The sequence below is a fragment of the Sebastes umbrosus genome, chromosome 6 (assembly GCF_015220745.1).
Source record: "Sebastes umbrosus isolate fSebUmb1 chromosome 6, fSebUmb1.pri, whole genome shotgun sequence".
NCBI classification, from domain to species: domain Eukaryota; kingdom Metazoa; phylum Chordata; class Actinopteri; order Perciformes; family Sebastidae; genus Sebastes; species Sebastes umbrosus.
The window spans coordinates 7309950-7334699 of record NC_051274.1 but is presented as its reverse complement, the minus strand read 5'-3'; the positions used below and the strand labels follow the sequence as shown (position 1 = coordinate 7334699).

At 39.3% G+C, this 24750-nt stretch overlaps 3 protein-coding genes across 6 annotated transcripts in view; all 3 read left to right on the top strand.

The window, feature by feature from the left end:
- Positions 1-3742: 3742 nt before the first annotated feature.
- nppb (natriuretic peptide B) lies at positions 3743-4888 on the top strand. 2 transcript variants are annotated; one of them, XM_037771517.1, is made up of 3 exons: positions 3743-3934; positions 4312-4588; positions 4711-4888. In XM_037771517.1, the coding sequence occupies exons 1-3, from the start codon at positions 3821-3823 to the stop codon at positions 4719-4721; spliced, it is 402 nt and encodes a 133-aa protein (XP_037627445.1). In that variant the 5' UTR covers positions 3743-3820; the 3' UTR covers positions 4722-4888. The 2 variants fall into 2 exon arrangements, with proteins under 2 accessions (XP_037627445.1, XP_037627444.1); XM_037771516.1 differs by lacking the exon at positions 4711-4888 and having other exon boundaries at positions 4312-4602.
- A 2531-nt stretch (positions 4889-7419) lies between these two features.
- Positions 7420-11516, top strand: nppa (natriuretic peptide A). The gene is made up of 3 exons (XM_037771515.1): positions 7420-7580; positions 10139-10454; positions 11210-11516. Exons 1-3 carry the CDS (start codon positions 7470-7472, stop codon positions 11212-11214), a joined length of 432 nt encoding a protein of 143 aa, XP_037627443.1. The 5' UTR covers positions 7420-7469; the 3' UTR covers positions 11215-11516.
- A 5309-nt stretch (positions 11517-16825) lies between these two features.
- Positions 16826-24750, top strand: part of LOC119490319 (rho guanine nucleotide exchange factor 10-like protein) — a 43123-nt gene continuing 35198 nt past the window's right edge. The window contains exons 1-2 of one of the 3 annotated variants that reach the window (XM_037773632.1): positions 16826-17009; positions 22073-22130. In XM_037773632.1, the coding sequence (XP_037629560.1) occupies positions 22094-22130 (37 nt within the window). In that variant the 5' untranslated portion in view covers positions 16826-17009; positions 22073-22093. Of the gene's footprint in view, positions 17144-22072; positions 22131-24750 lie in introns of all 3 variants that reach the window. The other 2 variants (XM_037773631.1, XM_037773633.1) reach the window with 2 other exon arrangements.

The following is a 24750-nucleotide window of genomic DNA, read 5'->3' as shown; positions in this document are numbered from 1 at the left end:
TCCGTCACCAACATGTATTTGAATCTAACTTAATACGGATTTATTGAGCCCTTAGTGTGTGACAGGGACCTGCATTCTGCAACAAAACAGCCAGTGTCCAACTTTTACGCACGCAAAAACGTGTGCGTAAAGCTTGTTTTACGCACAATCCATACATGCCATAATGTGTTTTATAGTTAAAGCATCACACTTAGTTACCACCAATTAACCTGTCACACGTCACAAATAATGTTGAACGAAAATCTAAATATTTCACAATGTCAAAGCCAGGGGCTGAGCACGACGTTGTAAACATTAGAAAACATTGCTTTTGATAATAGAATGCCTAAAAATCAGCATCATTTAGGAAAAACACAACAAAATCATCCTGCAGAGCCTCCATCCTATTTCATATCTAATTGTTCTCCAACTGTCTTCATCATTCTGGAACCAACTGTTGAGGATGAATAATTTTCACTCCTGCCACCTAAAGAGGCAAAAATGGTCTGATGTTCATATTTTAAGTTACATAACATACATAAGTAGGGTAGGAAATCGGCGAAAACTAATCTTAAAACCTATTTTTGTTATACTATGCTGGAGTAGAGTTCACAGAATGAATGTGTAGCTGACAAATCTGCTACATTTGAATCCATGCCATAATAATCTGGGCTGCTCTGATTGAAAATCAAGGATCCCCAACAATGCAGAGTAAATATGGTCTTCAATACTCTGAATTGAATATTAGGCCAGCAGAAGGACAATTACTCAATTATGGTAGATTTCTTTAAGGAATGGTAGTAGTAGTAGTAGTAGTAGTAGTAGTAGCATAGAACAACCTCCCATGACAATGCTAGGGCGAGATGGTAATATTTCTCCAGTAACAGAACTTTTGCCTCATTCATTTGCCGGTCCAGTCAGAGAGACTGAGGGGAAATAACACAAAGTTGAAGGTATTTCTAAAACCTAAAAGATTCAAGGCTTTTAAGAAAACATTCAGGGCTGGAGAACCCCAGAAGCCACCCCCCACACACATATGATAAGCTTGTAAAATAAATTAAACCAGTGCTGCCCAACCTTTTTGGTTTGTGATCTCTTAAACAAAGAAGAAGAAGAAGAAGAAGAAGAAGAAGAAGAAGAAGAAGAAGAAAGAAAACAGTGTCTGGCTGAGGCTCCTTGTCATGTTTCAATGAACTGTTAGTTCCACCAAAGAGACATTTCTCCTCTAAAGATTCTCACATGGTTTCATTAGAATAACCAAGGTCAAATTACACAAGAAAAATCCAAGAGATGAAGGCAGATTTGTGTGGTAGCACTTTGCCCCCACCACTGGACCACCTTACTAAAGTTTAGTAACCTAGTTAAAGCAGAAGTAGGCGAGATTGTAGAAAATATGATTAAAAAAGGTTATTTTTATAAAATGGTCACTATATCCTGACAGCAGTACATGAGAAAGATAATCTGAAAAAATTATGTGATCTGTGTCCTCCGGTGCTCCTAACGGCATCTGCAAGATCAGACCAGAGGAAAACAACCAGTCAGAGCTGATCAGGAGTCTGCCGTCCAGCTGCCGTCTATGAGAGCCACGAGTCAATCACTCACAAACTCCGATCAAACGGTCAAACTATAGGCAGCGCTGATCAAATATGAATCAATATTCTGTTACTGTAATGTCTATTTCTCTCCTCAAATGTTTTCAGAAACATCTTGTAGTGTACTGTTTAGCTGTATAATGAGAAAGTTTGTGGCCCGGCAGCCATGTTGAGATCAGTTGAGGAAATACCAAGCACCGCCCTCCAGCCGGAGCACAGCCAATAGGAACGCTCTCTCTCTCTGAAATTACCTGTGATTGGCCAAAGTCTCCTGTCACCGGCTTGATTTTTAAAAGCCTGAACACAGAGCCATGAGGAGGTGCAGAAGTGTAGTTTTTCTCTCAGAAAACACTGAATTACAATATGCTGAAAGGTTATTGTAGAGTTTTTGCCCAATGATGCCAAAAATATACTGCCTACTGAAGCTTTAACACTACAACTGTAAAAGCTAATTTTGAATGCAGGACTTTTACTTCTAATGGAGTATTTTTACATCGTGGTATTAGTACTTTCACCGAAAAGGAGTACTTCTTCCACCTCTGTCCTTATGGCAGCTGAGACAGTCTACAGACACTTCACTGCTTACATCAATGTCACAAATGAAAATATCAGGGCGGATAACATGTTTCACTTTGACTGTTTTTAAGTTTTTGGCATCAAACAGTAAGTTGAACCCTAAAAAGCAAGAGGAAAGAGAAATGACCCTGATTTTAATATAAATGTATACAATTTGAATGTGTTCACCAGCTAATCTCTTACTGTGTCTGTCTGCTGTTTGCTGCTGAGCAGGAAGCGTGCAGTGGGTTTATCAGACCTTTTTCACTGACAACAGCAGCCTGTTGCTGCTGCAAACCAGGTCGATGAGAGCGCTGAGACTGAGCCAAAACTCTCAAGTTGTGGGCTGTAAGACCAAAACACTGAGCTGAAAAATTCTAAAACGCTCTGGGTAACTGAGGGGAACTGCAGAGTGGGTGATAATTCTCCGTGTGTTCGGAACTATGGTCAACACCATGTTACTGACACTGGGGATGAATTCTCTGAGGTCTTACCTATCCATAGAGACCAAGATCTGTCATGTTCTGGCTGTGCCAGTCTTTGTTATTAGTTATGTTTATGTGATTTTGGTTTGTGTTTTGGTTTCTTTTATATTCTCATTCCTGTTTCCTGTTTTTATTTTGTAATTCACTCCTCCTGTGTCTTGTCTGGTTTTACTTCCCACCTTTGTTTGTTTTCCCGCCTTTTGTTGATTGTCTCTCCAGCCCCGTCTACCTTGTCCTCCGTGTTACTTGTTACCTCCTGCCCTGATCCTGGTGTTCCTCGTGTTTCCCTGGTTTGTGATTTTTGGTTTTGTCCTCTGTTTGGTTTTTGTTGTTTGTTTCTATTTGTTCTTTTGTACTTTGTTCCCCTCCCTGCATTTTTGTTTTTTCTTGATGCCTGGTGTTTTTTCTGTTGTTCGGATTATTTCAGCTTGATTTATTAAAGCTCGCTTTTATTTAAAAACTACCTGTTCTGTCTGTAACTCTGCGTTTGGGTTCAATGTTAAATGTAAATTCCCCATACGACAAGATCATGCATATAGACCTGGTAGTTGTGGAGCTATTCTTGATTTATTTTGGGTATGTCTGTCTAGGAGAACCCAAGAGGTTAAGAGGTTAAAACTGAGAGGTTACTTAAGAGGTTAAAACTGTTTAAAACGGCAACAGTAATCTGGGAGAAAAAAAAATTCCATCTAAACATAAATAACAATGCAATTTAGTTGTATGGGAACGTAGGAGACAGGGTTGTCTGGACACCTGCATCTTTCTCAAGGACCCTTTAGTAGAATGGCGGTGTCTCAAACCAGCAGACTACCCTACCACAATCACGTACACTCCTCGATTTAGTAACACTGTCACTGTCTGTTAGCTTACTACTTCCCGTAGCTCAGTGACAACAATGTCCTGTGTGCGTGGGGGGGTTGGAGTATGTTTCTGAAACAAAGTAGCAAATGGAAGCAGCTATGTCACACGAATGCCCCATATCTAAGAGACAATGCTTTAAAAGGAGCAGTTTCCGACAGCTCCTGTTATCAGAATCAGGTGTCAGGAATGCCGGTCCAATTCCAAGCATACCTACGTGTGTGAAGCTTATGTATAAAAGAGCAGAGGCTGTGGGCTCAAGCATCCAAACAGCTACCAGGCAAAGAAACCAGAGATCATCCATCCATTCATCCATCCATTGATACGACCAGCAGGAACTCACAGAGAAACATGCATCTCTCTTCAATTCCCATCTGCGGCCTCTTCCTCATCTTAAACCTGCAGCTGTCCAGCACATATCCCATCAGCACCGGCTTGACTGACACTGACATGGACATCTTAAAGGTGAGTCTCCAAACGAGTGATTCTGAAACTTGGGTTTGAAAGGCTGGAGATCTACAGTAGGGAACATGGGTCCTTGTGTAAATTTTAGGCAATCTACAGCAGCGGTTACTGAAGTTAAATTGGTTCTCTAAGCAAATAATAAGTGTAAAGAGGGGGTAATAAATAATTAATGCTGCAGTTGTATAGTCAACAACATTAACAATGTTTATTTGTGGCCTACACTGCAGAAAAAGACCACACATGTTCCTAATGGTCTTCTTCTGATGCATCACAATGTGAAATGTTCGAAGGCTCCTCCTGTAAATGTATATCCTCAATGCAAAAATGAAATGTTTGTTTTTAATATAGCCTAACTTATGTATATGTGGATGTTGCAGGTGCTCCTTAACAGACTAGAAGAGTCAGTTCCTGATGTGGACCAGAGAGTCCCTGCAGGGAGGGACGATCTGGACAGCTTGAACGTAGAGGAGCCAGCAGACGGACAGCAGCCCCAAACTGGACTGGATGAGGCAGCGATCAGGGAGTTTCTCTCAGCAAAGAACCTGAAGAGCGTGCGCAACGACTCGTCCAAGAAATCCTCAGGCTGCTTCGGTCGACGGATGGACAGAATAGGCTCCATGAGCTCTCTGGGGTGCAACACTGTCGGCAAATACAGTGAGTTACAGTGACGACCACAGAAAACAGTCATTTCTTCATAATGTATTCATTCTGATATTTAAGAGTTATATGATCAGTCTTACTAAAAGGGTTGTTGTTGTTATCTTCTTCTCTTGCAGATCCAAAGTAAAGATGAAGTCTTATAATCTGGAACTGCAACGTCTCTACCAAAAGATATTTTTATTTGAATGCTATTTATTTACTAATATTTATTGAATATTGTTGGTGGCTTATACGTATATTTATTTTAAATTCTGTATGTACTGTTGAATGATTTAATAAATGTTTACAACTGCATTGAACATCATTGAGCTGAGTGTTGCTTAAGCATCGTCATGCACAGCACACACACACACACACACACACACACACACACACACACACACACACGCACACGCACACACACACACACACACACACACACAGAAGAAAATAATTCTGTTCCTGAAGATACCTCCAATGATACAACAAGTGGCTGCTTCTTACATTCAACATAGTTGCATCCGACACTGGCACATGCATTATACCCTTAGAACTGTTTAACTGTTTCCATACAGTAGTTGCATCCTGGGTAATAACGCCTGCGGCCTGGGACAGAGGGTTAATTTTAACATGACGAACCCCACTTCTGCTGCTGGCAGTAAATCTCACAGTCTCATGGTTGTCATTGTCCTACATCCATCTATCAAGATTTGTGAATGAAAATGGGTTCTATGGGTACCCATGAGTCTCCCCTTTACAGACATGCCCACTTTATGATAATCACATGCAGTTTGGGGCAAGTCATAGGCAAGTCAGCACACTGACACACTGACAGCTGTTGTTGCCTGTTGGGCTGCAGTTTGCCATGTTATGATTTGAGCATATTTTGTATGCTAAATGCAGTACCTGTGAGGGTTTCTGGACAATATTTGTCATTGTTTTGTGTCGTTAATTGATTTCCAATAATAAATATATACATGCATTTGCATAAAGCAAGTATATTTGCCCACTTCCATGTTGATAAAAGCATTAAATACTCAACAAATCTCCCTTTAAAGCTTCAGTAGGCAACACGTTTTTGGCATCATTGGGCAAAAATTCCATAATAACCTTTCAGCATATTGTAATTCAAGTGTTCTGAGAGAAAACTAGACTTCTGCACCTCGTCATGGCTCTGTTTTCAGGCTTTAAAACAAATCTGATCAGACTTTGACCAATCACAGGTCATTTCAGAGAGAGCGTTCCTATTGGCTGTGCTCTGGCTGGTGGGCGGTGCTTGATATTTCCTCAAGAGATCTCAACATGGCTGCCGGGTCACAAACTTCCTCATTTTACAGCTAAACAGTACACTACAAGATGTTTCTGAAAACATTTGAGGTGAGAAATAGGCGTTACAGTAACAGAATATTGATTTATATTTGATCAGCACCGCCTAGTTTGACCTTTTGGTCGGAGTTCAAGAGTGAGTGACAGCCGGCTCTCATAGACGGAAGCTGGACGGCAGACTCCAGATCAGCTCTGATTGTTTGTTTTCCTCCGGTCTGTGAAAAGTTGCAGATGCCGTTAGGAGCACCAGAGGACACAGAGGCCCATGATTTTTTTTCAGATAACCTGTTTCATGTACTACTGTCAGGATATAGTGACCGTTATATAAATATAACTTTTTTTAAATCATATATGCTCCATTTCTACCCACTGCTGCTTTAAGGTACATTTTGAACAGCTTAAGCTCCATTTATTAATATATAATATAATACAATATAATATAATATAATATAATATATATATAAATTATATTAATATTAACTAATAATAAGTATTAAATAATGCTCGACCAAACGGTTGAATCGTCATTTTGTGGTAAATTTACAATTTTCATGAAATAAAAAAAAAAAATGAACATTCACTGTTGTTAATAGCATTTGTTAATATCATATGTTTAATGTTATTCCATTGTATATTTGATGGAAAAATTATATCAGTATGATTTTTCATTACATCTGATATGTTTTCAAAGTAGCCTACTGTAAATATGGTGAATATCTATATTGAATACATGGAAATTATACCAGTAACTGGTAATACTACTGATTTCATGGTAACAAAGTGACATTTATTGGTATACTAACCTAGCAGTACATGTTTTGTATTTTACTTTCTCCATGAAGCGACATCTCAACCGTTTGGTAGAGGAATATATTAAAAAAACAACTGTGGGGTCTGTTTAAAAAAAAAAAAAACATTGATTGTTTTTATTATTACCCCAAGCACATGAAAAAGACAAAGATATTTTTTTCCATTGCTTTTTTCTTAGTGAGGACAAACCTCAGACTGAAACATAACTCAAAACCAAACAGAAATTTCATCAGCCAATCAGATCATAAATATTCTGCACTATAAATGCCTCATATCAATGAAGACATTGTTTCCTTCCTCTCCTAATCTAAACCATGTAGCTGTAACCACCCAGCAGCAGCAGCAGGTTTAACCTACTATGGTATTTTTCAGGCTCAGGAGTGTAGACAGTGTTAAGTATTTGCACGGTGAATGCTGCATTCCTGTCAATACACACCACGCCTGAGCTCAGCGCTCCAAGATGGCTCCTGAGGTCATGCCACTGCTGGCTGGTAAGCGTGATGATACACAGACACACACACACAAACACACACACACACACACATATCACCTACCACCAAGCGCCACTTAAAAGGACATCTGACCAGCTGCCTTATCATTCAGAGGTGTCAGAATGCACTTGAGGCGATCTACAAAATGATGAGCCACTGACACTGACTGTCTGTTGCATGGTGAATGTGTGTGTGTGTGTGTGTGTTGGCATGTATATAATATCTTGCAGTGCAGGCTGTAGTATCAGTCGTAGCAGCAGAAGGATAACATGAGGACCGCGGTCCTGTGGGGCCTGCTGGCGCTGGTGTGTCAGCACACACTGGTTTGCAGCCACACGCTGGGAAGGCCCTCTTCTACCGGTGACCTGGCTCAGCTCAAGGTAAGAAATCACCACATCCCTTTAATCCTCACAACTGTTTGTCTAAAGACTGCACTTTGGATGGTCAGGTACATTCACAGTTAAAGACAGGGAGTTAGTTAACACTTCTAAGGTCAAAGATGAGAACATGTTTTACAGTAGATGTTAGGGCTGTTGTGTTCATGCACAGGTGGTCTGCTTATTATTAACACGGCGTGTTTTAAAGATATTCCTGAATCCGGATCATGATCCAGATCGCCACCAAAATCGAATGGATTGTTCATTGTGCCATACCCCACCCCTCCAAAAAATGTAATTAAAATCCATCGCAGACCTTTGGAGTAATCCTGCTAACAAACAAACAAATAAACAAACAAACCAACAGGTTATTATACCGCTCAGTCTTAAACAGAATATTCTGTCTTCTCTCCCAAGCTTGGCAAATAAAATGTGACAGAAAAAAAAGCCACCTTCCTGAAGCTCAACTCAAGTTTTTCGTAGTCATCCAGCCAAAAGAAATGAAAATCAATGTCATTTTACTAAAAAAGTACATGCCTTATGTCCTCGTAGACAGGACAGTAAATCAGAAAGTGAACCTCATTCTCAATGTCACCTTTACTCTCACAACAAACAAAATCTTTCCTCTGGAGTCCAGGTCTCTAGGGCTAATGGTAATGTTCCTGAGCGCGACTGTGCACATAGGGATCTTTGTCTTTTGCTTAAATTATATTTCACATAAAGTTCTAAACTGTAGTTATTCTTAATGAGACAATAAGTAGTACTTGGTACTAATCATTTTCTTGAAAAGTACTACAGTGCAATACATATCTGATGCTAATTATAGGTAAAAGGTGTCCACATACCATCAAATGTTACATGTTTAATTGTCATTTCCATCATTTCAAGTTTGCCTGAGAAATCATAAAACTGTGATATGTTCAAGATATTTGGATGATCTTTCCCAGGAATCAAGCCACAAATGCACAATTCATAGGGATAGGGATGACGGCGCACACGTTCAAACAGTCTCTCCTCATAGGCGTGGAAAGGAGGTTTCAGGCGCTGTTAGACAATCTGACACGCACTTCATACGATGCATGCTGAGGCCTTAAACATGTCCCTGATGCATATAGATGAAACTGATCTTGTAACCCTAACCCTTAACCTTAAAGGGGTATTAAGTACTAAACCTTTATCAACTCCAGCAGTAATTGTAAATGTGCGTTTCCATCCATAACTGTTATGTGAATATTAGGAGTTGGCTGCATCGAGATAAACTGCCGGTCGCACTAATTTTCTTGTCAGTGCCATTAAATCATCGCAGAAGAAGAGGACACAGAGAGAGGTCATTAAAAGAGTGCCAGTCAAACTTCAACGAACAAAAACAATTTGGAAAACATGATGAAATTACGTTTCTTTTTGTTTCATGTGAGGTATTATGTCTCTTTTAGCGATCATTATATTAATTTTATTATTAAGTCCTTTTTCCATTTCATTTTATCGCATTTTTTTATTTTTATCAATACACCAACAATTCCACCTGAGCGAAGCATAAAAACCTATTTGACGTTTGCTCAAATTTATGCCGTTTCCACTCAAGGTTTTTAATGCAAAAAAACTGAAAATGCACATAAAAAAGGTAAATGGAAACACATTTTCTGAGTTAGTAGTTATGATCTCCAGTTATGAACTCTATCAACACCACATACAATATTATAAAAAGCAACTGCCGTTTTTTCTCTTACAGAAATAGGGAGATCTCATTTTTAAAAAATCCGCTTTGGAACATATCCTTACTGAACACTATGCCATTTGGTTCACTCTATATTAGCAGTGCTATAGGCTACACCTATGGTGGCATTTAGCACATGCATGCGTGGCAATACACTAACATCTGTAAGTTGCACTACAATAGCTACTTATAGTTCAAGTCAACCTGTTCTCACTCCCAACTCGTCAAATACTGACGCTTGGTCGGTGCCCCTCGGCGTCTCATACCGGCGCACAAAGGCACCCTTTTAGCGTCATCTGTATGCAACTCACCAGGCTTTCAGGGGTGGTGGATTGACACGCCGTCCCCGACGCGTCCAAAACTAACAATAGAGGGGTACCTAGTGCGTCGGTATCCAATGCCGAGGGGGAACTGACCAAGCCTCCGTATTTGACGAGTTGTGAGTGAGAACGTGTTGTTCAAGTGGATTGAAGCATTAAAATGTGTGATGTAGTGTAGTTAGCTTTAGATTGATCGTACATACATTGGGTCTTTGCGTCTTAAAGAGACACTTCATCACTCGTAAATATGGCACAAAATGATTTGCTAAGGAATAGGTTTGGTGCAGGCACAGACTCAAAGGCTGGATTAGTTCCAGGCATTTCTGAACCTGCCCAAGCCGACAGATGTACGTATTAAACCACCTGTTAAAGCCCTATTCAGCGGTGCTCTCTCCACCCAAGACCAAGTTCTGGGCTATGCCTAGTTACAGATTAATTAGAAGGCTTATGTTTTCCGATCAGCATGTGTTTACTATGACATAACCAGTATGAATGTAATCAGTTTGATCTTCAACTCTCCACATCAGTCTTTACTGGAGCGCTTTGAAGAGACTCTGGTCGATGCAGCCCAGGAGGAGGACTCTGAAGCTGATTATGTAGGGACAAACCAGCAACCCGAGAACAGCCAGCCCAGCCGGGCATGGAACCTGGACCAGGAGGGGGACCAAGAACCTTCGATATCAGAAAGATCCAAACCAGCCGAGGTCCACAGCAGGATCCCGAGTCAGAGGAGCCGTCTGCAGGACCTGCTGATGACCATCAGGCAACGATCCTCTGGCTGCTTTGGAGCCAGGATGGATCGAATAGGAAATGCCAGCGGTCTGGGATGCAACAATGGAAGAGGTAAGACTGCAGCTGAGGATGGCAGAAGGAAATCAAATTAGGATTTAGATAAATGATAATGAAGCATAGGGGTCAAAGGCTTGTGCTGGTTTGGTGGTCACAGTTTGGAAGTCAGATTTGCATATGGCAATGAATGATTTACAATAAAAAAAACAAGTCTTTGCTGGAATATTTTTCATCGGAGATAAGATTCCAGAAACAACATGAATACTGACTAAACATGCAATCATAGAACTTTCTTATTTTTGGTTATGTGACATTATGTGACCTGTTTTTTGTCAAGAATTTCCCATCATGTAACTCCCCCTTATAGTTACAGTACATTTATCTTCGTATACAGATTAAACAAACAGATACAACATGTTAATCAGTGAGCTTTTGAGGTGTTAGTAGGTGTATTTTTTTTTTAACTTTGGACAGAGCCAGGCTAGCTGTTTCCCCCTACTTCCAGACTTTATGCTAAGCTAGGCTAACCACGTCCTGACTCCAGCTCTGTTCTTAACACGCTGACATGAGGTTGATATCCGAACATCTCACTCCTGTAACACTACGGTACATAGACTAGACCTATACTAGACGTAATAATGAATAACAACATCATCGGTATGTTGTTTGTACTGTCTGTTATCGTGGGATGTGGTGAACACAGCCTCTACTAACATGAAATAAATATGCATAAATACCATCCACACTACATGACCAGTGATTTATAACAAATCCTGTTCCTTTTTGTGTTTGTGTCTTTTTCCCTTCAGGGTAGTCTGACAGTTTTCCCGGGACACATGTTGGATTATAGTTTGATCTCCAACTGAGGACACAACCAAAGAGATTGCATATGTATGATTTTGCATTAGTCGCAGTTCAACTGTGTGTGTATCTTGTACGTGTTACTCTGTTTGAAGTGACAAATGGGCTGCTTGTCAACTATATAACGAATTCTGTTGAGTCCATTATACTCTGCGTAACATTAACACCCTAAAGGTAATGAGTTAACTATATACTGTAAGTGCAGGTGGGTTGCTAACAAATAAATAAATAAATGAATAAACTCTTATTTTCATATGTAGTATTCTGTCGTTTTTGTTTCTTCAAGCCTGCACCATTGGGTACAGTAGATAGTCACAGTAGTCTAAAAACCTGTGCAACTGCTGAGATTTTGATGTCATCAGCTGACAGGAAGTACACATGGACTCAAGCTGTTGCCTAGCAACGCAATTCTGTTGCAATTCTGTTGCAATTCCGTTGCAATTCCGTCAAAATGCACTAAATTCAGGATTCAGAATTCAGGCCGACAGTATGAGGAAAATAAAGTTTTTTTTGAACATTACAGCATGTAAACATGTTCTAGTGGAAACACAAAATACAAGTATGAACCTGAAAATGAGCATGATATGGGACCTTTAAAGGGGAAATATAATGCTCATTTCCAGGTTCATATTTGTATTTTGGGTTTCTAGTAGAACATTATTCCATGCTCTAATGTAAAAAAAAACACTTTATGTTTCCCATCCTGTCTGTCTGAATATACCTGTATTCACCCTCTGTCTGAAACGCTCCGTTTTAGCGCCTGTCCAACCGGTGGTACTACAACTTCTGTGTCCGTCACGTGATCCCATTGGGCCCAAAAAGACTTTTCCCCATAGACTTACATTGGGAAAGAGACGTCTGTTAACCTAAATAATTTTTTTGGAGGTAAATAAACTCCCCAGTACGAACACTCTAATAGCCCTCATCTAAATCATTACTTTTTTAAAGTTGTAAAATGAACTAATAGTCAAATTCAGAGTTATTTCCCTTCCTCCGTTCATGTGAATGAGACCCAGAACGTGGCTGGAGCGCAAGCCGTGACGACAGCGTGACGTTGGGACCCCGTGACCGAGTCACGTGACTGAGCGGACTCTACTGCGCATGTTCCATGTGCCCTAGATCCGGGTACTTTTCCAGGCGGAGGTCAAGCCATTTTGTCTTCATGCGCCACTGAGCAACTTTCATAGGAATGAACGAGGTCCCGCCTCCAACGCTGTATCCAGTTCTCTTAATACATCCATGATTGTACACCTTTGCAAAAGTGGTTCTGAAGGTGTGGGCGGTATATTCTAACGAGCCTACATGTGACATAGGAAGGGGAGCCAAATCTGAATGGCTTGTTTAATCACACCGGAGGACACATGATTTTTTTTCAGATTACCTGTCTCATGCACTATTGTCAAGATATAGTGACTGTTTCATAAAAATAACTTTTTGTAATCATATTTGCTCCAATCTCGCCTACTGCTGCTTTAAGTAACACCATGGTAGCACTAGATGAAAAGTCATGGGATCATCACAAATTCCTCACCATTATCTGGGAACCATGCAATCTATCCAACATTTGTTGAGATATTTCAGACTCTGGACCAAAGTGGTGGATGGACTTTGTAGTCACATCGCTAGTGTCATTAAATTAAGTCAAGTAAGTACATGTGAAAAAATAAATAAAGGCTGATAATGAAGCTTAAATGCACAACACTTGTATTCTTGCCTCTTTTCAATGTGAAGTTGCAACCATGTTTTCTGATCATCTTTTATTTTTCAAATATGAACCAGTTTCACCATTTAAAACTCATCTCTCCAGTCCCCGTGTACACCTAAGCAGGATAAAAAAAAGGGATAGAAAATGGACTGATGGATGGAAACTAATTTCATCTAATGCATCCAACTTGCTGTCAGATAAAGATAGATTGTTGTGAAAGAGAGGGGAAGTGATTCATGCAGGAAATATGGCTGTGATTCATCCATTAACTACTGTTGTCTAAATGCATTTGACATGCAGCAAGAAGGACCCGTCACTGTGGGTTATGACAAAGTTACTGTCACACTGTTCTCGTCCAGTTATGGAGATTATGGAGATCAATTAAACTCCGGTAATATACCAGTGAAGCATTTCACCTGATGGCAGCAACCAAGCGCACAACTGCTGAGGTAAAGTGACCTAAACTGACCTGAGTCCATTTTTCACACCCTGTTTTAATGCCTTTAGTAAACTAGCAGGACAGAACAGAGTGATGAGAGAGCTGCTGATGCCACGGTTAACAGTCGGATCCTGGTGATAAGGACAGGTGCAGCTTTTCTTTCCACTGTGGATCAGACTAACCAGGCTATACTATACGACTGTCAGGCTAACTCTCAAAGATTCTGAACCTGAAAAAGATTGGTAGGAAAAATTGTACAATTGTTACATATACAAACATATTACAAAATAAATTCTGTAAATTACATCTTGAACAAAGAAGTACTTTCCAAGACTAAAAGTGCTGTGATTGGTGATTCTTCCCCCCCTCCCCTATTACCTCTCAGTAATGGCTTTTGGCAGAACAGCAACGTTTGAAGACTTTTGATCACAGAGCGCCCTCCTGTGGAGCTTTTAATACTAATTTTCATAATTGAAAATTGAAAAATGTGAAAACAATGTGATGATGTGAAAGGTGTCTCTGGTAGTGATGAACCTACAAAAAATTATCAGCTGAAACTATTTAGGGTTTAAAAAATGTCTTAGAATTTAGACTTTTTGAAATGTTTTTTACAGCATGTCCACTTTAGTGGACCACAGGGCCATTTTAGTGTGAAAAGACAGCCAGAATTGTCATTATAGTTTGTAGCTTTCTTTGATTTGTGAATGCTGCCAAATCTTCGAAGACTTTGCTGACAATGCTGGGAACAAGTGGCAACCTCTGATGCTGAGAGGTGAAGCCAATGTCGAAGTGCCAATAACTTCCATTCATTGAACGGCCACTTGATGCTGTGTGTTAACAAATAGCAACTTACAACGGTTACATATTATACCTTTAAATGAAATAAAATTTAAAAATGTAGGTTTAAAAAAAATTATAAAATAATCCTAATTGAATTTCAATTGACAAATAAAATTTAGTTGAATTAAAAACTTAAATTCATTTAAATTAAAAATTAAAGGAAATAAAAAAAATACCGGTACATTAAAAATTTGATTTAATAACTACATTTAAAAATGGAATTTAATTAAAACACATTACACTAGATAAAAATAATCTATTTAATTATAAAATTGAATATTTCAATTTAAAAAAAAAAATGACATGAAATGTAAAAATTAAATAATGTATAAAATGAAATACAATTGAAATTCATTTAAATAATTACATTCAAAAATAACATTAGATTTATTTAGATAATCAAATTAAATTAAATTAAAATAATAAATTAATTGAAATTAAAAAATGAAGATGGTCCAGCATGATGACATTCGTCTGGGTCTTGGGAGAAAAAAACTGGACTTCTGCGACGTTCAAATTCTCCAGTGAATTTCTGGTGAGGTTTGACTTCAAGATCCACAACTGAAGCATGAATTGACTGTATATAATTCCATTTTCATCAAAAAAACGTGTTCCTGTTCATTGGAGTTCATCTAAACTGGTAGTGTTAATTATTCTATCTATTGCACAATAAAACCAAATGTCATTTCAGGTATAAATTAAACTTTTTGTGATATTTTATTTTTCCATGTATAATTGCAACGTTATCCAAGGCTTGGAGTAGATCGTTTTTCATAATTATAACAGTGGTTTGTCTAAACTTATTCTAATAAAAAAAACAGCTGACAAGAAGCATGTCTATTGACCCCAGCATTGTTCTTACATATTCAGTCACAGAACATATCAAGGAGGATCTGAGGGGCCTGATGTCTTCCCAGCATCATTAGGGCGAACTCAATGATGACTATTACTCTCAACCTACATATTGTTATGACGGTAAATTGTTTCCTGTTGTCTGGATGCTAAATTAGGGCAAATATTTCCAGAAGAAGTTAATGTTCAGACAAAGGCTGTGATAAATAGTAAAAATAATAATTTAACTAGTAATAATAATGGTCCAAAATGATGTAAAATGTATAGTTTTAAAGGAATTTTAGAAAGTCCTTGTTATTAATGACACCGGTGGCCGTTAAGTGAACTGCAGTCTGTGCGAGCACCCTGTTGCTCGCACTCCATAGGCTCGATCATCATGAGCATTAGCCAAAACAGTGATATGACATTACATTACAATCATATATCACTGTTACTATCTGTAATGTCCAATCACCATGCTTGTCATTTGCAAATTACTTCATCAGGTAATGTTACGATGCAAAACCGTCCCAAGTCCTTTATATAGAAATCGGTCTAGAGGCTCTTATAGGCAACCGAGAAAGTCTTGGAAGGTCTCAGGTTTTAAGTTACATTACAATCTGTTCACACAATGGCAATACAAACCAATTAATACATGTAAATTGTTACATATAGTACCTGGACAGTAGGCAGTATATTTTTTTAGCATCATTGGGCAAAAATTCCATAATAACCTTTCAGCATATTGTAATTCAAGTGTTCTGAGAGAAAAATAGACTTCTGCACCTCCTCATGGCTCTGTTTTCAGGTTTTAAAAAATCTAGCCTGTGACGGGAGACTTTGACCAATCACAGGTCATTTAATTGAGAGAGCATTCCTATTGGCTGTGTTCCGGTCATGTGATCGGATCTTGGCTGCCAGTCACTAGATCTCACAATGGCAGCGGTGTCACAGACTTTCTAATTGTAGAACTGAATTACTGAATTGTTATTGTTGTTATTATATATATCTTGTCCTAATTGTTTTGTTATCACTATTATGTATTCATATTATTTCTTTATATTAATATTGTCTCTAGGTGGAGGCTTCTGATAAGCCCAGTGGGTTTTTTGCCTCTTCCTGCACTGTATAGCCTATTACTATTTTATTTTTTTTGGTTCTGTTGTATTGTCTTAAATTGTGCAAAACAAATAAATAAATACATAAAATAAATAAGATACCGGCCGATAGACACGCCAACATGTAAGTAAAGCTTTATTTATATAGCACCTTTAAAAACACACCGTTACAAAGTGCTTCACACACAAATGAAACATCAAACAATGATGAAAACAAGGACAAATTACAATATGAAACACAGAAACAATGAGAAACAGATCAAACAAAAACAGACAAACACACATGTGGATGAGGCCTATAGAAAGTCTTGCCTATAGAGATGAGTTTTTAGAAGCCGCTTAAAACAGTCCAGAGATTCAGCAGCTCTGATAAATTATGTGTGATATATGTGAATATAATATATGTGAATATAATGTATGTGAATATAAGGAAAACATTTGAGTTCTCAGACGTGTCCCTCTATAAACAGACTATAATATACCTACATACTTTATGCATATGTCCTGTAAAGAGCCGGTGAGCCTGCAGCCTCTACTACACTGACAGTATGATAGCAGCAGGCCGAGGAGCTAAATCTCCGCCCAGAACTACAACCGGCTTTATGACTGCAGCGGCAGAGAGCGGGAGACAGAGAGAGGAAGAGGAGGAGGAGGAGGAGGAGGAGGAGAGAGGAGGAGAGAGGGAACCACAACCGGAAAACCCTGGAAAGAAGAGAGTTCCTCTGGTTGAAGGCTGTGTCAAACCAAAGCCATGTTTGTGGAGTATAGTGTGGTGGTGAAGCTGCAGGACAGCCGCACTACAGCAGGACCCTGAGGTGAGCTATTATATGTCTCAACCAGGCTCCCGTACACCACCTTTCTTTGGACATTTTGGTCACAGACGGCGAGACTGTGGGATCATTCTGCTTCTTGCTTATTAATAAGCTCGGTGATGACCTCCAGACGGCAGGTGAGTGACACAGTGAACTATTATTATTAATCAGGAAGCAGCATGAAGGAGTGTCCTGCATGGAGACCCCTTTGCAGTGTTGAAATGTGAACAATAAGAGTATTCAAATGTGTGTCAGGAGTTTCTATACATTGTTCTGTGTTTTGGCATGATCATAGTTTTGTCAACAGAGATTGATCAGGGTTTCACAATTCAAGTATAATAGTTCATAATGTAAAAAAAGGGATTTTTTTCCACATTATTAGACTGCATAACACTATAATGAAAGAAAACAAATCATTGGAAACACATCTGTGCAAGATGATAATGCCTATACACTGTACAGTGTTTTGGCATGATCATAGTTTTGTCAACAGAGATTGATCAGGGTTTCACAATTGTTTCACAATTCAAGTATAATAGTTCATAATGTAAGAAAAAAAGATTGTTTCCTCTATACATTATATACACTATAATGAAAGAAAACAAATCATTGGAAACACATCTGTACAAGATGACAATGCATAACAACTGGTCATAAATGTATATATAGACAGATCCAGGTTTATGAATCCATGTGACCTGTCAGAAGAAGGACACCAGGTTTATGTCAAGGTGTGTCTTCACCATATTATGTTTGTCCACAGCAGACAGTCAGTGCCCCTGCAGCTATTTTTGCTAAAAAAAAAGACTGTTGGAAACCTGCCCAGGGCAATGTCCACAGTATCTCAACAGCTTGATTGTTGCTGTGAACAGCTGACTACTCCTTGTTTCCTGTCAGTTAGACTCTGCTTTGGTTTACTCTTTAACTGTTTAACACATGATCTCATACTTGTACTCCAATTACAATCCTGAAACCCTGTGAGGAGCCATATAGGGTACAATGGTTATGAAATGTTATTAGATTAGAGTTGTGTTGTTAAACAAATTTGAATTGTGTCCTTAGTTTGGTGCAAGAGTAAAAGCCATGTGGTCAATAAATAAAAAAAAGATCTATTTCATCATTCCTTAGTTTTCAACACCTTGTTTTACAGTATTCATGCTATCTGTCCATTAGATTATGAGATAGGTTCTATGTTTCCTAATTGTGGCACAACAGGAAAACTCATGGAGTGGCCGAAATAGAGTAAACTTTAGGGGATCACAAAACACATTAATATCAGAGAGCATGAATGTGGTCATGTAAATCAGTCTTGGCTTGTGCTGTGCCAGCTCAGGAGAAAGGTATGTCTGATCAAGCAGCTCTGTGAGGCTGTAAGTAGCCTCAGCATGCTAAAAGGCTCACAGTGACAAAGGCAACATGCTGATGTTTATCAGGTAGGCTATAATGTGTATACTATGTTCACCATCAAGCTTGTTATCATGCTAACATTTGCTAGTATTTGGTCATAAAGCAAAGTATCGGACAAATCTGAAGTTTGACTTTGTTATGATGGTGAGGAAAAGTCAGAGGATCACTAAAGTCAGTAGTATTGACCTTCTCAGAACCATGGATATTTACATCTTGATAATCCACCTAATAGTTACTGAGAGATCACAGAGAGTTACTAAAAGATTTAAAAAAAATCCGGCCTATCAGACATCAGATCTCTGGGAGAAATTGGAGCGACGTGTTAGACGGCACTCTGCCAGTAGGCTAGTAGTTGTTGACGTACTGTGTATTGAGTTGGCCTGACTGACAGACTGACTGAATAGATGACCAGCTGACATTGTCTACCTTAGGCCCTGATCTTAAAAGGGCAAAAAACTCTCATCTCTTGTAACATAATTCATCAGCTTTCAGTGAAACATTATGCAAGAATGTGCCTTCTTGTCTTGTTTCTGTTTGGCTTTGGGCTTTAACTGAATGCTGTCATCACAGTGGGAGTCAGTAGATCACTTAGTCCGGACAATCAGAGGCTGTTTTCTCATCACAGCTGACAGCAGAGCTCCCTCTCTCTCTGCTATTGTCCATTCAGCCACTAGGCCCACGGTATCTTCATCAGAATTTTTTCCATATAGCCTGTTGAATTATTCATCCCATTCTTGTCTTCATTCAACTCGGCACAAGAGGTTGTTTTTCCTCAGCTCTTTCATCTGATGCTAATAACATGACTTCTAGTACTGAAAGGTCAGTGTTCATTTTGTGGTAGTAAAAACAGGTCCTGGCCTTATAGTTAAAGCTTCAGTATGCAGTATATTTTTGGCATCATTGGGCAAACATTCCATAATAACCTTTCAGCATATTGTAATTCAAGTGTTCTGAGAGAAAACTAGAACTTTTGCACCTCCTCATGGCTCTGTTGTCAGGCTTTAAAAAAATGTGAGACTTTGGCCAATCGCAGGTCATTTCAGAGAGAACCTTCGTTCCTATTGGCTGTGCTCCGGCTGGTGGGCGGTGCTTTGTATTTCCTCAACAGATCTCAACATGGCTGCCGGGTCACAAACTTTTCTCATTTTACAGCTAAACAGTACACTACAAGATGTTTCTGAAAACATTTTATATGAGAAATGCATTACAGTAACAGAATATTGATTCATATTTGATCAACGCTGCCTAGTTTGACCGTTTGGTCGAAGTTCAAGAGTGATTGACAGCCGGCTCTCATAGGCGGCAGCTTGACGGCAGACTCCAGATCAGCTCTGATTGGTTGTTTTCCTCCAGTATGTGAAATCTTGCAGATGCCATTAGGAGCACCGGAGGACACAGATAAACATAATGTATTTTCAGATTACCTGTCTCATCATCACTACTGTCAGGATATAGTGACCGCTTTATAAAAATAACTTTTTAAAATCATATTTGCTCCATTTCTATCCGTCTGTCCAACTACCTAGTTTTGAGAGTTAATAAAAGCTATGGCCTCATGTTTTAAGGGACTTGTCATCTAGTTGAGTAACAGTCTGGGAAAGGACCTGTCTGGATTTGCTGTAAAGGAATGTAACGCGCTCACGTTGCCTTGGGCAAAATGTAGCAAAATACAACTAGAACAGGTTGTCCACATGCATAAACACTGGTTTCCCAAACCTCTTCCCTTCATTACCTGCCGCGACAGCATGTGGCTGGTAATGTTTTCACCTTGTCAGTCAGTCTGTGTGTGAGTCATCATGGCAAAATGTGGTCCTACTGTAGCGGGAACTACCACAGAAGCTGCTTTGAGTACTTCGCCAGGTGTTTATATTTCTGTCTGTCTGTGGACAGATTTTGTCACCTGAAACTTCACAGGCACCGGAAGTAGGGATGTAGGAATTGGGGGAGTTGGCCAACTTTACGCCCCTGGCTGGATTTGATGTCGCTACTGGTGTGATCCCATCACAGGAATGTTTCTAGTTAGACCTGCGTGTCACAATATGTGCGACTGAGTAATCTGACTTTTTCAAAGTTAGGAAATCCTTCAGAGTTTTGTTGTGGAGAACATCCCATTGTTTGTGTTTTGTCATATTAGTACTATCTATTTCACATTTCTGTGTGTGTGTATTTAGGTGTGCATGATTATGTCATTTGAATGTATGTTTTGAATGCTGCTTTTCAGACATCATTTGGAATCCTAATTTTTTTTGACTTGGTTATTTTCTCTGTAAGAGAATTCTTCAGATTCAAGGATTAATTTTGAATGCTAGAAGAAGAAATGAAAAGAAAAGAAAAGAGTGCTCCATCAATTCAGCATTGTGCTCCTAAAACCTCAGGGAACTCACAATGGACAGTTTTTTAAATGAAGGATCAAAGTCGATGCAGCAGAACCAGAGATATCGCCGTTTTTATTCCACATAATCGTCTTCCCTGTCAGTCTCTGGTGCCTTCATTACCCACACCATCACATTTCTTTCATTTTTAAACTTCAGACCCAACCGACGCTGACTCAAGTGACATTTATCAGACTTCACCCCGGCTGCTCCGGTCACATGTCGATGTGTCCTTGAGTAAGACACTTAACCCCAAATTGCTCCTGAAGGCATAGCCATCGGTGTGTGAAGTAGATCCTGATGGGCAAAGTTGGCACCTTGCATGGCAGCCATCAGTGTATGACTGTGTGTGTGAATGGGTGAATGCTGACATGTAGTGTAAAGTGCTTTGAGTGGTCGGAAGACTTAGAAAAGCGCTATATAAATGCAAGTCCATTTACCATTTATACTGTTTATTACTGGTTTTGCCCGTCTGCTCTCTGTTGTATAAAACATGCACAGAATTCAGGTGAAGAAGAACCTTATTTTAAGTCTTATTGTGATGCAAAGATTTGTTAATTAGCAGGAATGCAGCACAGCGTTAAAGTGAAAGCAGTGCTCCATTTATTTAAATGAGAAAGTGCAATAAAAATATTTGGTCCCTAAAATCAATGAATAATTGTGATCTCAATATTGATCAAAATAATTGAGATTATCATTTTGGCCATATTCATGCAGCCCTATAGTTTGAGGAGGTCAGCTCAGTATATTTTAAACTACAAAGCCTGTGCATTGTTAGTCTCTGTAGCTATTTAATGTAATAAGTCCAAACAACGCTGACTCACATGAATTGCCTTGTTTCTTATATTTAGAGGTAAATAAGATAAGAAAACTTTAGTGTCCATTACGTTACATTACATAAAAATTCCTTTCGGCATTCATACATTTTCAACAGTGGCAGTGCTCATGGACTCTCTCAGTGTGTGTGTGTGTGAGTGGGGGATATTTTATTATGTCTCTGTTTAGGATGGCCGCAGCAGAGGGCACAAATAACTTCTTGTACCTGGGTTGCCTTTTTGGTTTCGGACCGCTTGTATAGGTGCTGGAGTTGCTATTGCAGCAGTACAGGTCTTGACAGCCAATAATGATATTTAAAATCTATGAAAACAGGTATGATTTTAGACCACAGCTTGTGACTTATTCAGTTAGAGTTGTGTTTATCTAAGACTAAACTGTTCTAACAGTTACAGCTGTTATCCATCTCTGTGAATAATTCTGTCTTTAATGAGGTGATCTGTGTGTTCACAGGAGCTGATGTGACCACTGAGAATGACCTCTCCACATCCACTTCTCTGTCAACCCGTGGGTGAGTCGATGTTCAATATTGATTTTTTTTAATTCTTCTTGACGTACAGTAGCTTCAGTACAGTTCCTGGCCTAAGCGGTAGCCCTGATTAACCTTCAGCCTCTGTTGACATCCTTTACTTAGACTTCTGTCTTAGACTATCTGCTTGATTGATTAAATACCAGTAGGTCTGCCATAAAAGCCAAGCAACAGGCACAGCCAGCATCTCTACTCCCATTAAAACATCACGTCTCCCCCCAAAAGTATGCTCAACACAACGAGAAAAGAGAGTGGAGAGAGAAGTATGCCAGGGCCAGGCAGCAGTAAATTTTTTTCAACAAAACTTATGAAAATAATACCAGTTCGTCATTATGTGTGTTCTGTGAGATGGAGCATTGTGTGAACATTGAATATATGACATTAACTAGCTTTGCATCAGGTGCTGCTGTAGCGCAATAAGAGAACATGTCTGGTGTCATACTGTGAATTAAAGGGCTACTCTACTCTCTGCACTTCCATGAAGTTGGGAGGACATGCTGACTTTTAATCTTTATTATGTGTCAAAAACTACATTTCCCACAATGCAACTCAATAGTGTCTTACATTAGACTCTCTGCCTGGTGAATGCCCATGTTATTCAAAAATCCATGGCCACAATTTGTAAAGGAATTTCCCCGCAAATAATGATAAACGATAATTTACTTTTTTGCAAATTACTTTATTCATCCTGATTTTAGTGCTATATAAATAAGCTTTATCGTTAGGCATATTGTTGCTTTTTAAATGACAAAGATGACCATTTTAAAACTAATTAAATTCTTGTTTATTGTTAAATGCAGGACACAGAAGGGCAATAATGGGCAATGTTTTTTTTTTCCAGCTGAGAGGCTTTGGTTGCGTCTGGTTGCTATGATACAGAATATCCGCAGAATTGAACATTTCCGCACAAGGTAGAGTACTTGCTCTGGATATATGGTAAATATGCGACGCACCCTTTGCAAAGAATTTAAAAAGAAAAAATGTGAACATAGCGGTTGTGGTGGTTGTTTGTCAATAGCGCGGTATTGCAATATTGCGGTTATTGCGACAGCCCGACATCAGAGGAGCAGTACTCCTCTGGACCTGAAAAGAAAAAAAAAAGAACATTTTGATTCTATCATGAACTCAGTAGAGTTTACCCTATTGTATTTACATCTTATTGTTTCATAATGACAACCCCCTATGGCGTGACATCCTGCAACAAGGGAAACAAGTTCTGACAAAAATGTCTAAACAAGTCTAAACTGAAGACGTGCAGCCGGGCTCAGGTAATCGCCTGTACTGGAGGTGAAGCCTGACTCATTAATCCCCTGCTGTTGTGGCCTAGTTGCCATATGCTGTGTAAGGAGCAAGCCTCAGCAGGCCATATGCTTCTGAGACAAGCTTGACACAAATCTACCTGTCAGGCAAGACCTGAGAGCCACTTCAGCAGCAGCAACCAGGAGGACTGCCCCAGTGAACTCTGGACGCTTCCCAATGGAGCAAAGTGCTGTAAATATATATATATATATATACTGCAGTCTAGGAAGGGAACTAAAGCACTCTACTGATATTCTCAACAAGGTAAAGAGGTGTTTTTTGTCAGTAGCATTTTATCACTGACCGGAATATCAGATTTATTGTTACCTCCGCCAACGCCGAAGGCCTTGGAAGGAGGTTATGTTTTCACCGGCTTGTTGGTTTGTTTGTCTGTCCGTTAGCAGGATTACTCCAAAAGTCCACAATGGATTTGAATGAAACTTTTTGGGGGGGTGGGGCATGGCACAATGAACAACCCATTAGATTTTGGTGGCGATCCAGATGATGATCCGGAATCAGGAATTTTTTTAAGGATTCCGATCAGCCAGAACATTAAGACCTCAGGGTATAACACATGCACAGTGTAACTGATGACGCGTTGATGACGCATGACCCCGCCTCTTTCCTTCCGAGAGAGAGAGACAGAGAGAGAACGGGGAGTATGGGGGACAGCTGTAGATTCTGCGTTTTTTCCCAGTAAACTCTGTGAAATTACAGTTGTTTAAGTCAAGCCTGGTGTTTCCTTACACATAAAAGAATGATCCCAGTCCCACTTCCACACAGTGAGGCATACAGCTTATTGATTGGACACTGGTATCGGATCGGTACTTGGTGTCAGCTGATACCTATCAGGACTGAAAAAGTCGGATCGGTGCATCCCTATTATAGTCCAAAACTATTCTCGATCTTTGAGGCTGATATCCAATCTAAAAGTTTAAAAATGGATGTATACCATAAACCATAAACATTTTTCATAAGGATTCCCTGTACATTTTTTTTTTTTTATTGTGACCACAATATGTAGTGGATGAGACAAACTATTAAATGGAGACACTGTTTCTAAACAACATTTTAATAAAATCTGTAAGGCAATTTCTTGTTACTTCATCAGCATATTATCAAGAGTATAATGTTTTACTGCCTTTTCTTTGACTGATGTTCAATTTTAAGTTGTATATTACAACAACACACTGTCACCTGTAAACAAAGTATAAATTGATGATTTTTTCCCCCCTCCAGTACCATGTTGTGGAGGGAGCTGTAGTTCTTTTGGCCCGGGGTACTGTCTGCAGTACAGTTTAAA

What these genes read in the sequence shown, in the direction of transcription:
- nppb (XM_037771516.1), top strand. Translation starts at nt 3,821, where the DNA reads ATGCATCTCTCTTCAATTCCCATCTGCGGCCTCTTCCTCATCTTAAAC. An exon ending in CTGACATGGACATCTTAAAG is followed by an intron (nt 3,935 to 4,311) that starts GTGAGTCTCCAA and finishes TGGATGTTGCAG; the next exon opens with GTGCTCCTTAACAGACTAGA.
- nppa (XM_037771515.1), top strand. Translation starts at nt 7,470, where the DNA reads ATGAGGACCGCGGTCCTGTGGGGCCTGCTGGCGCTGGTGTGTCAGCAC. An exon ending in GTGACCTGGCTCAGCTCAAG is followed by an intron (nt 7,581 to 10,138) that starts GTAAGAAATCAC and finishes TCTCCACATCAG; the next exon opens with TCTTTACTGGAGCGCTTTGA.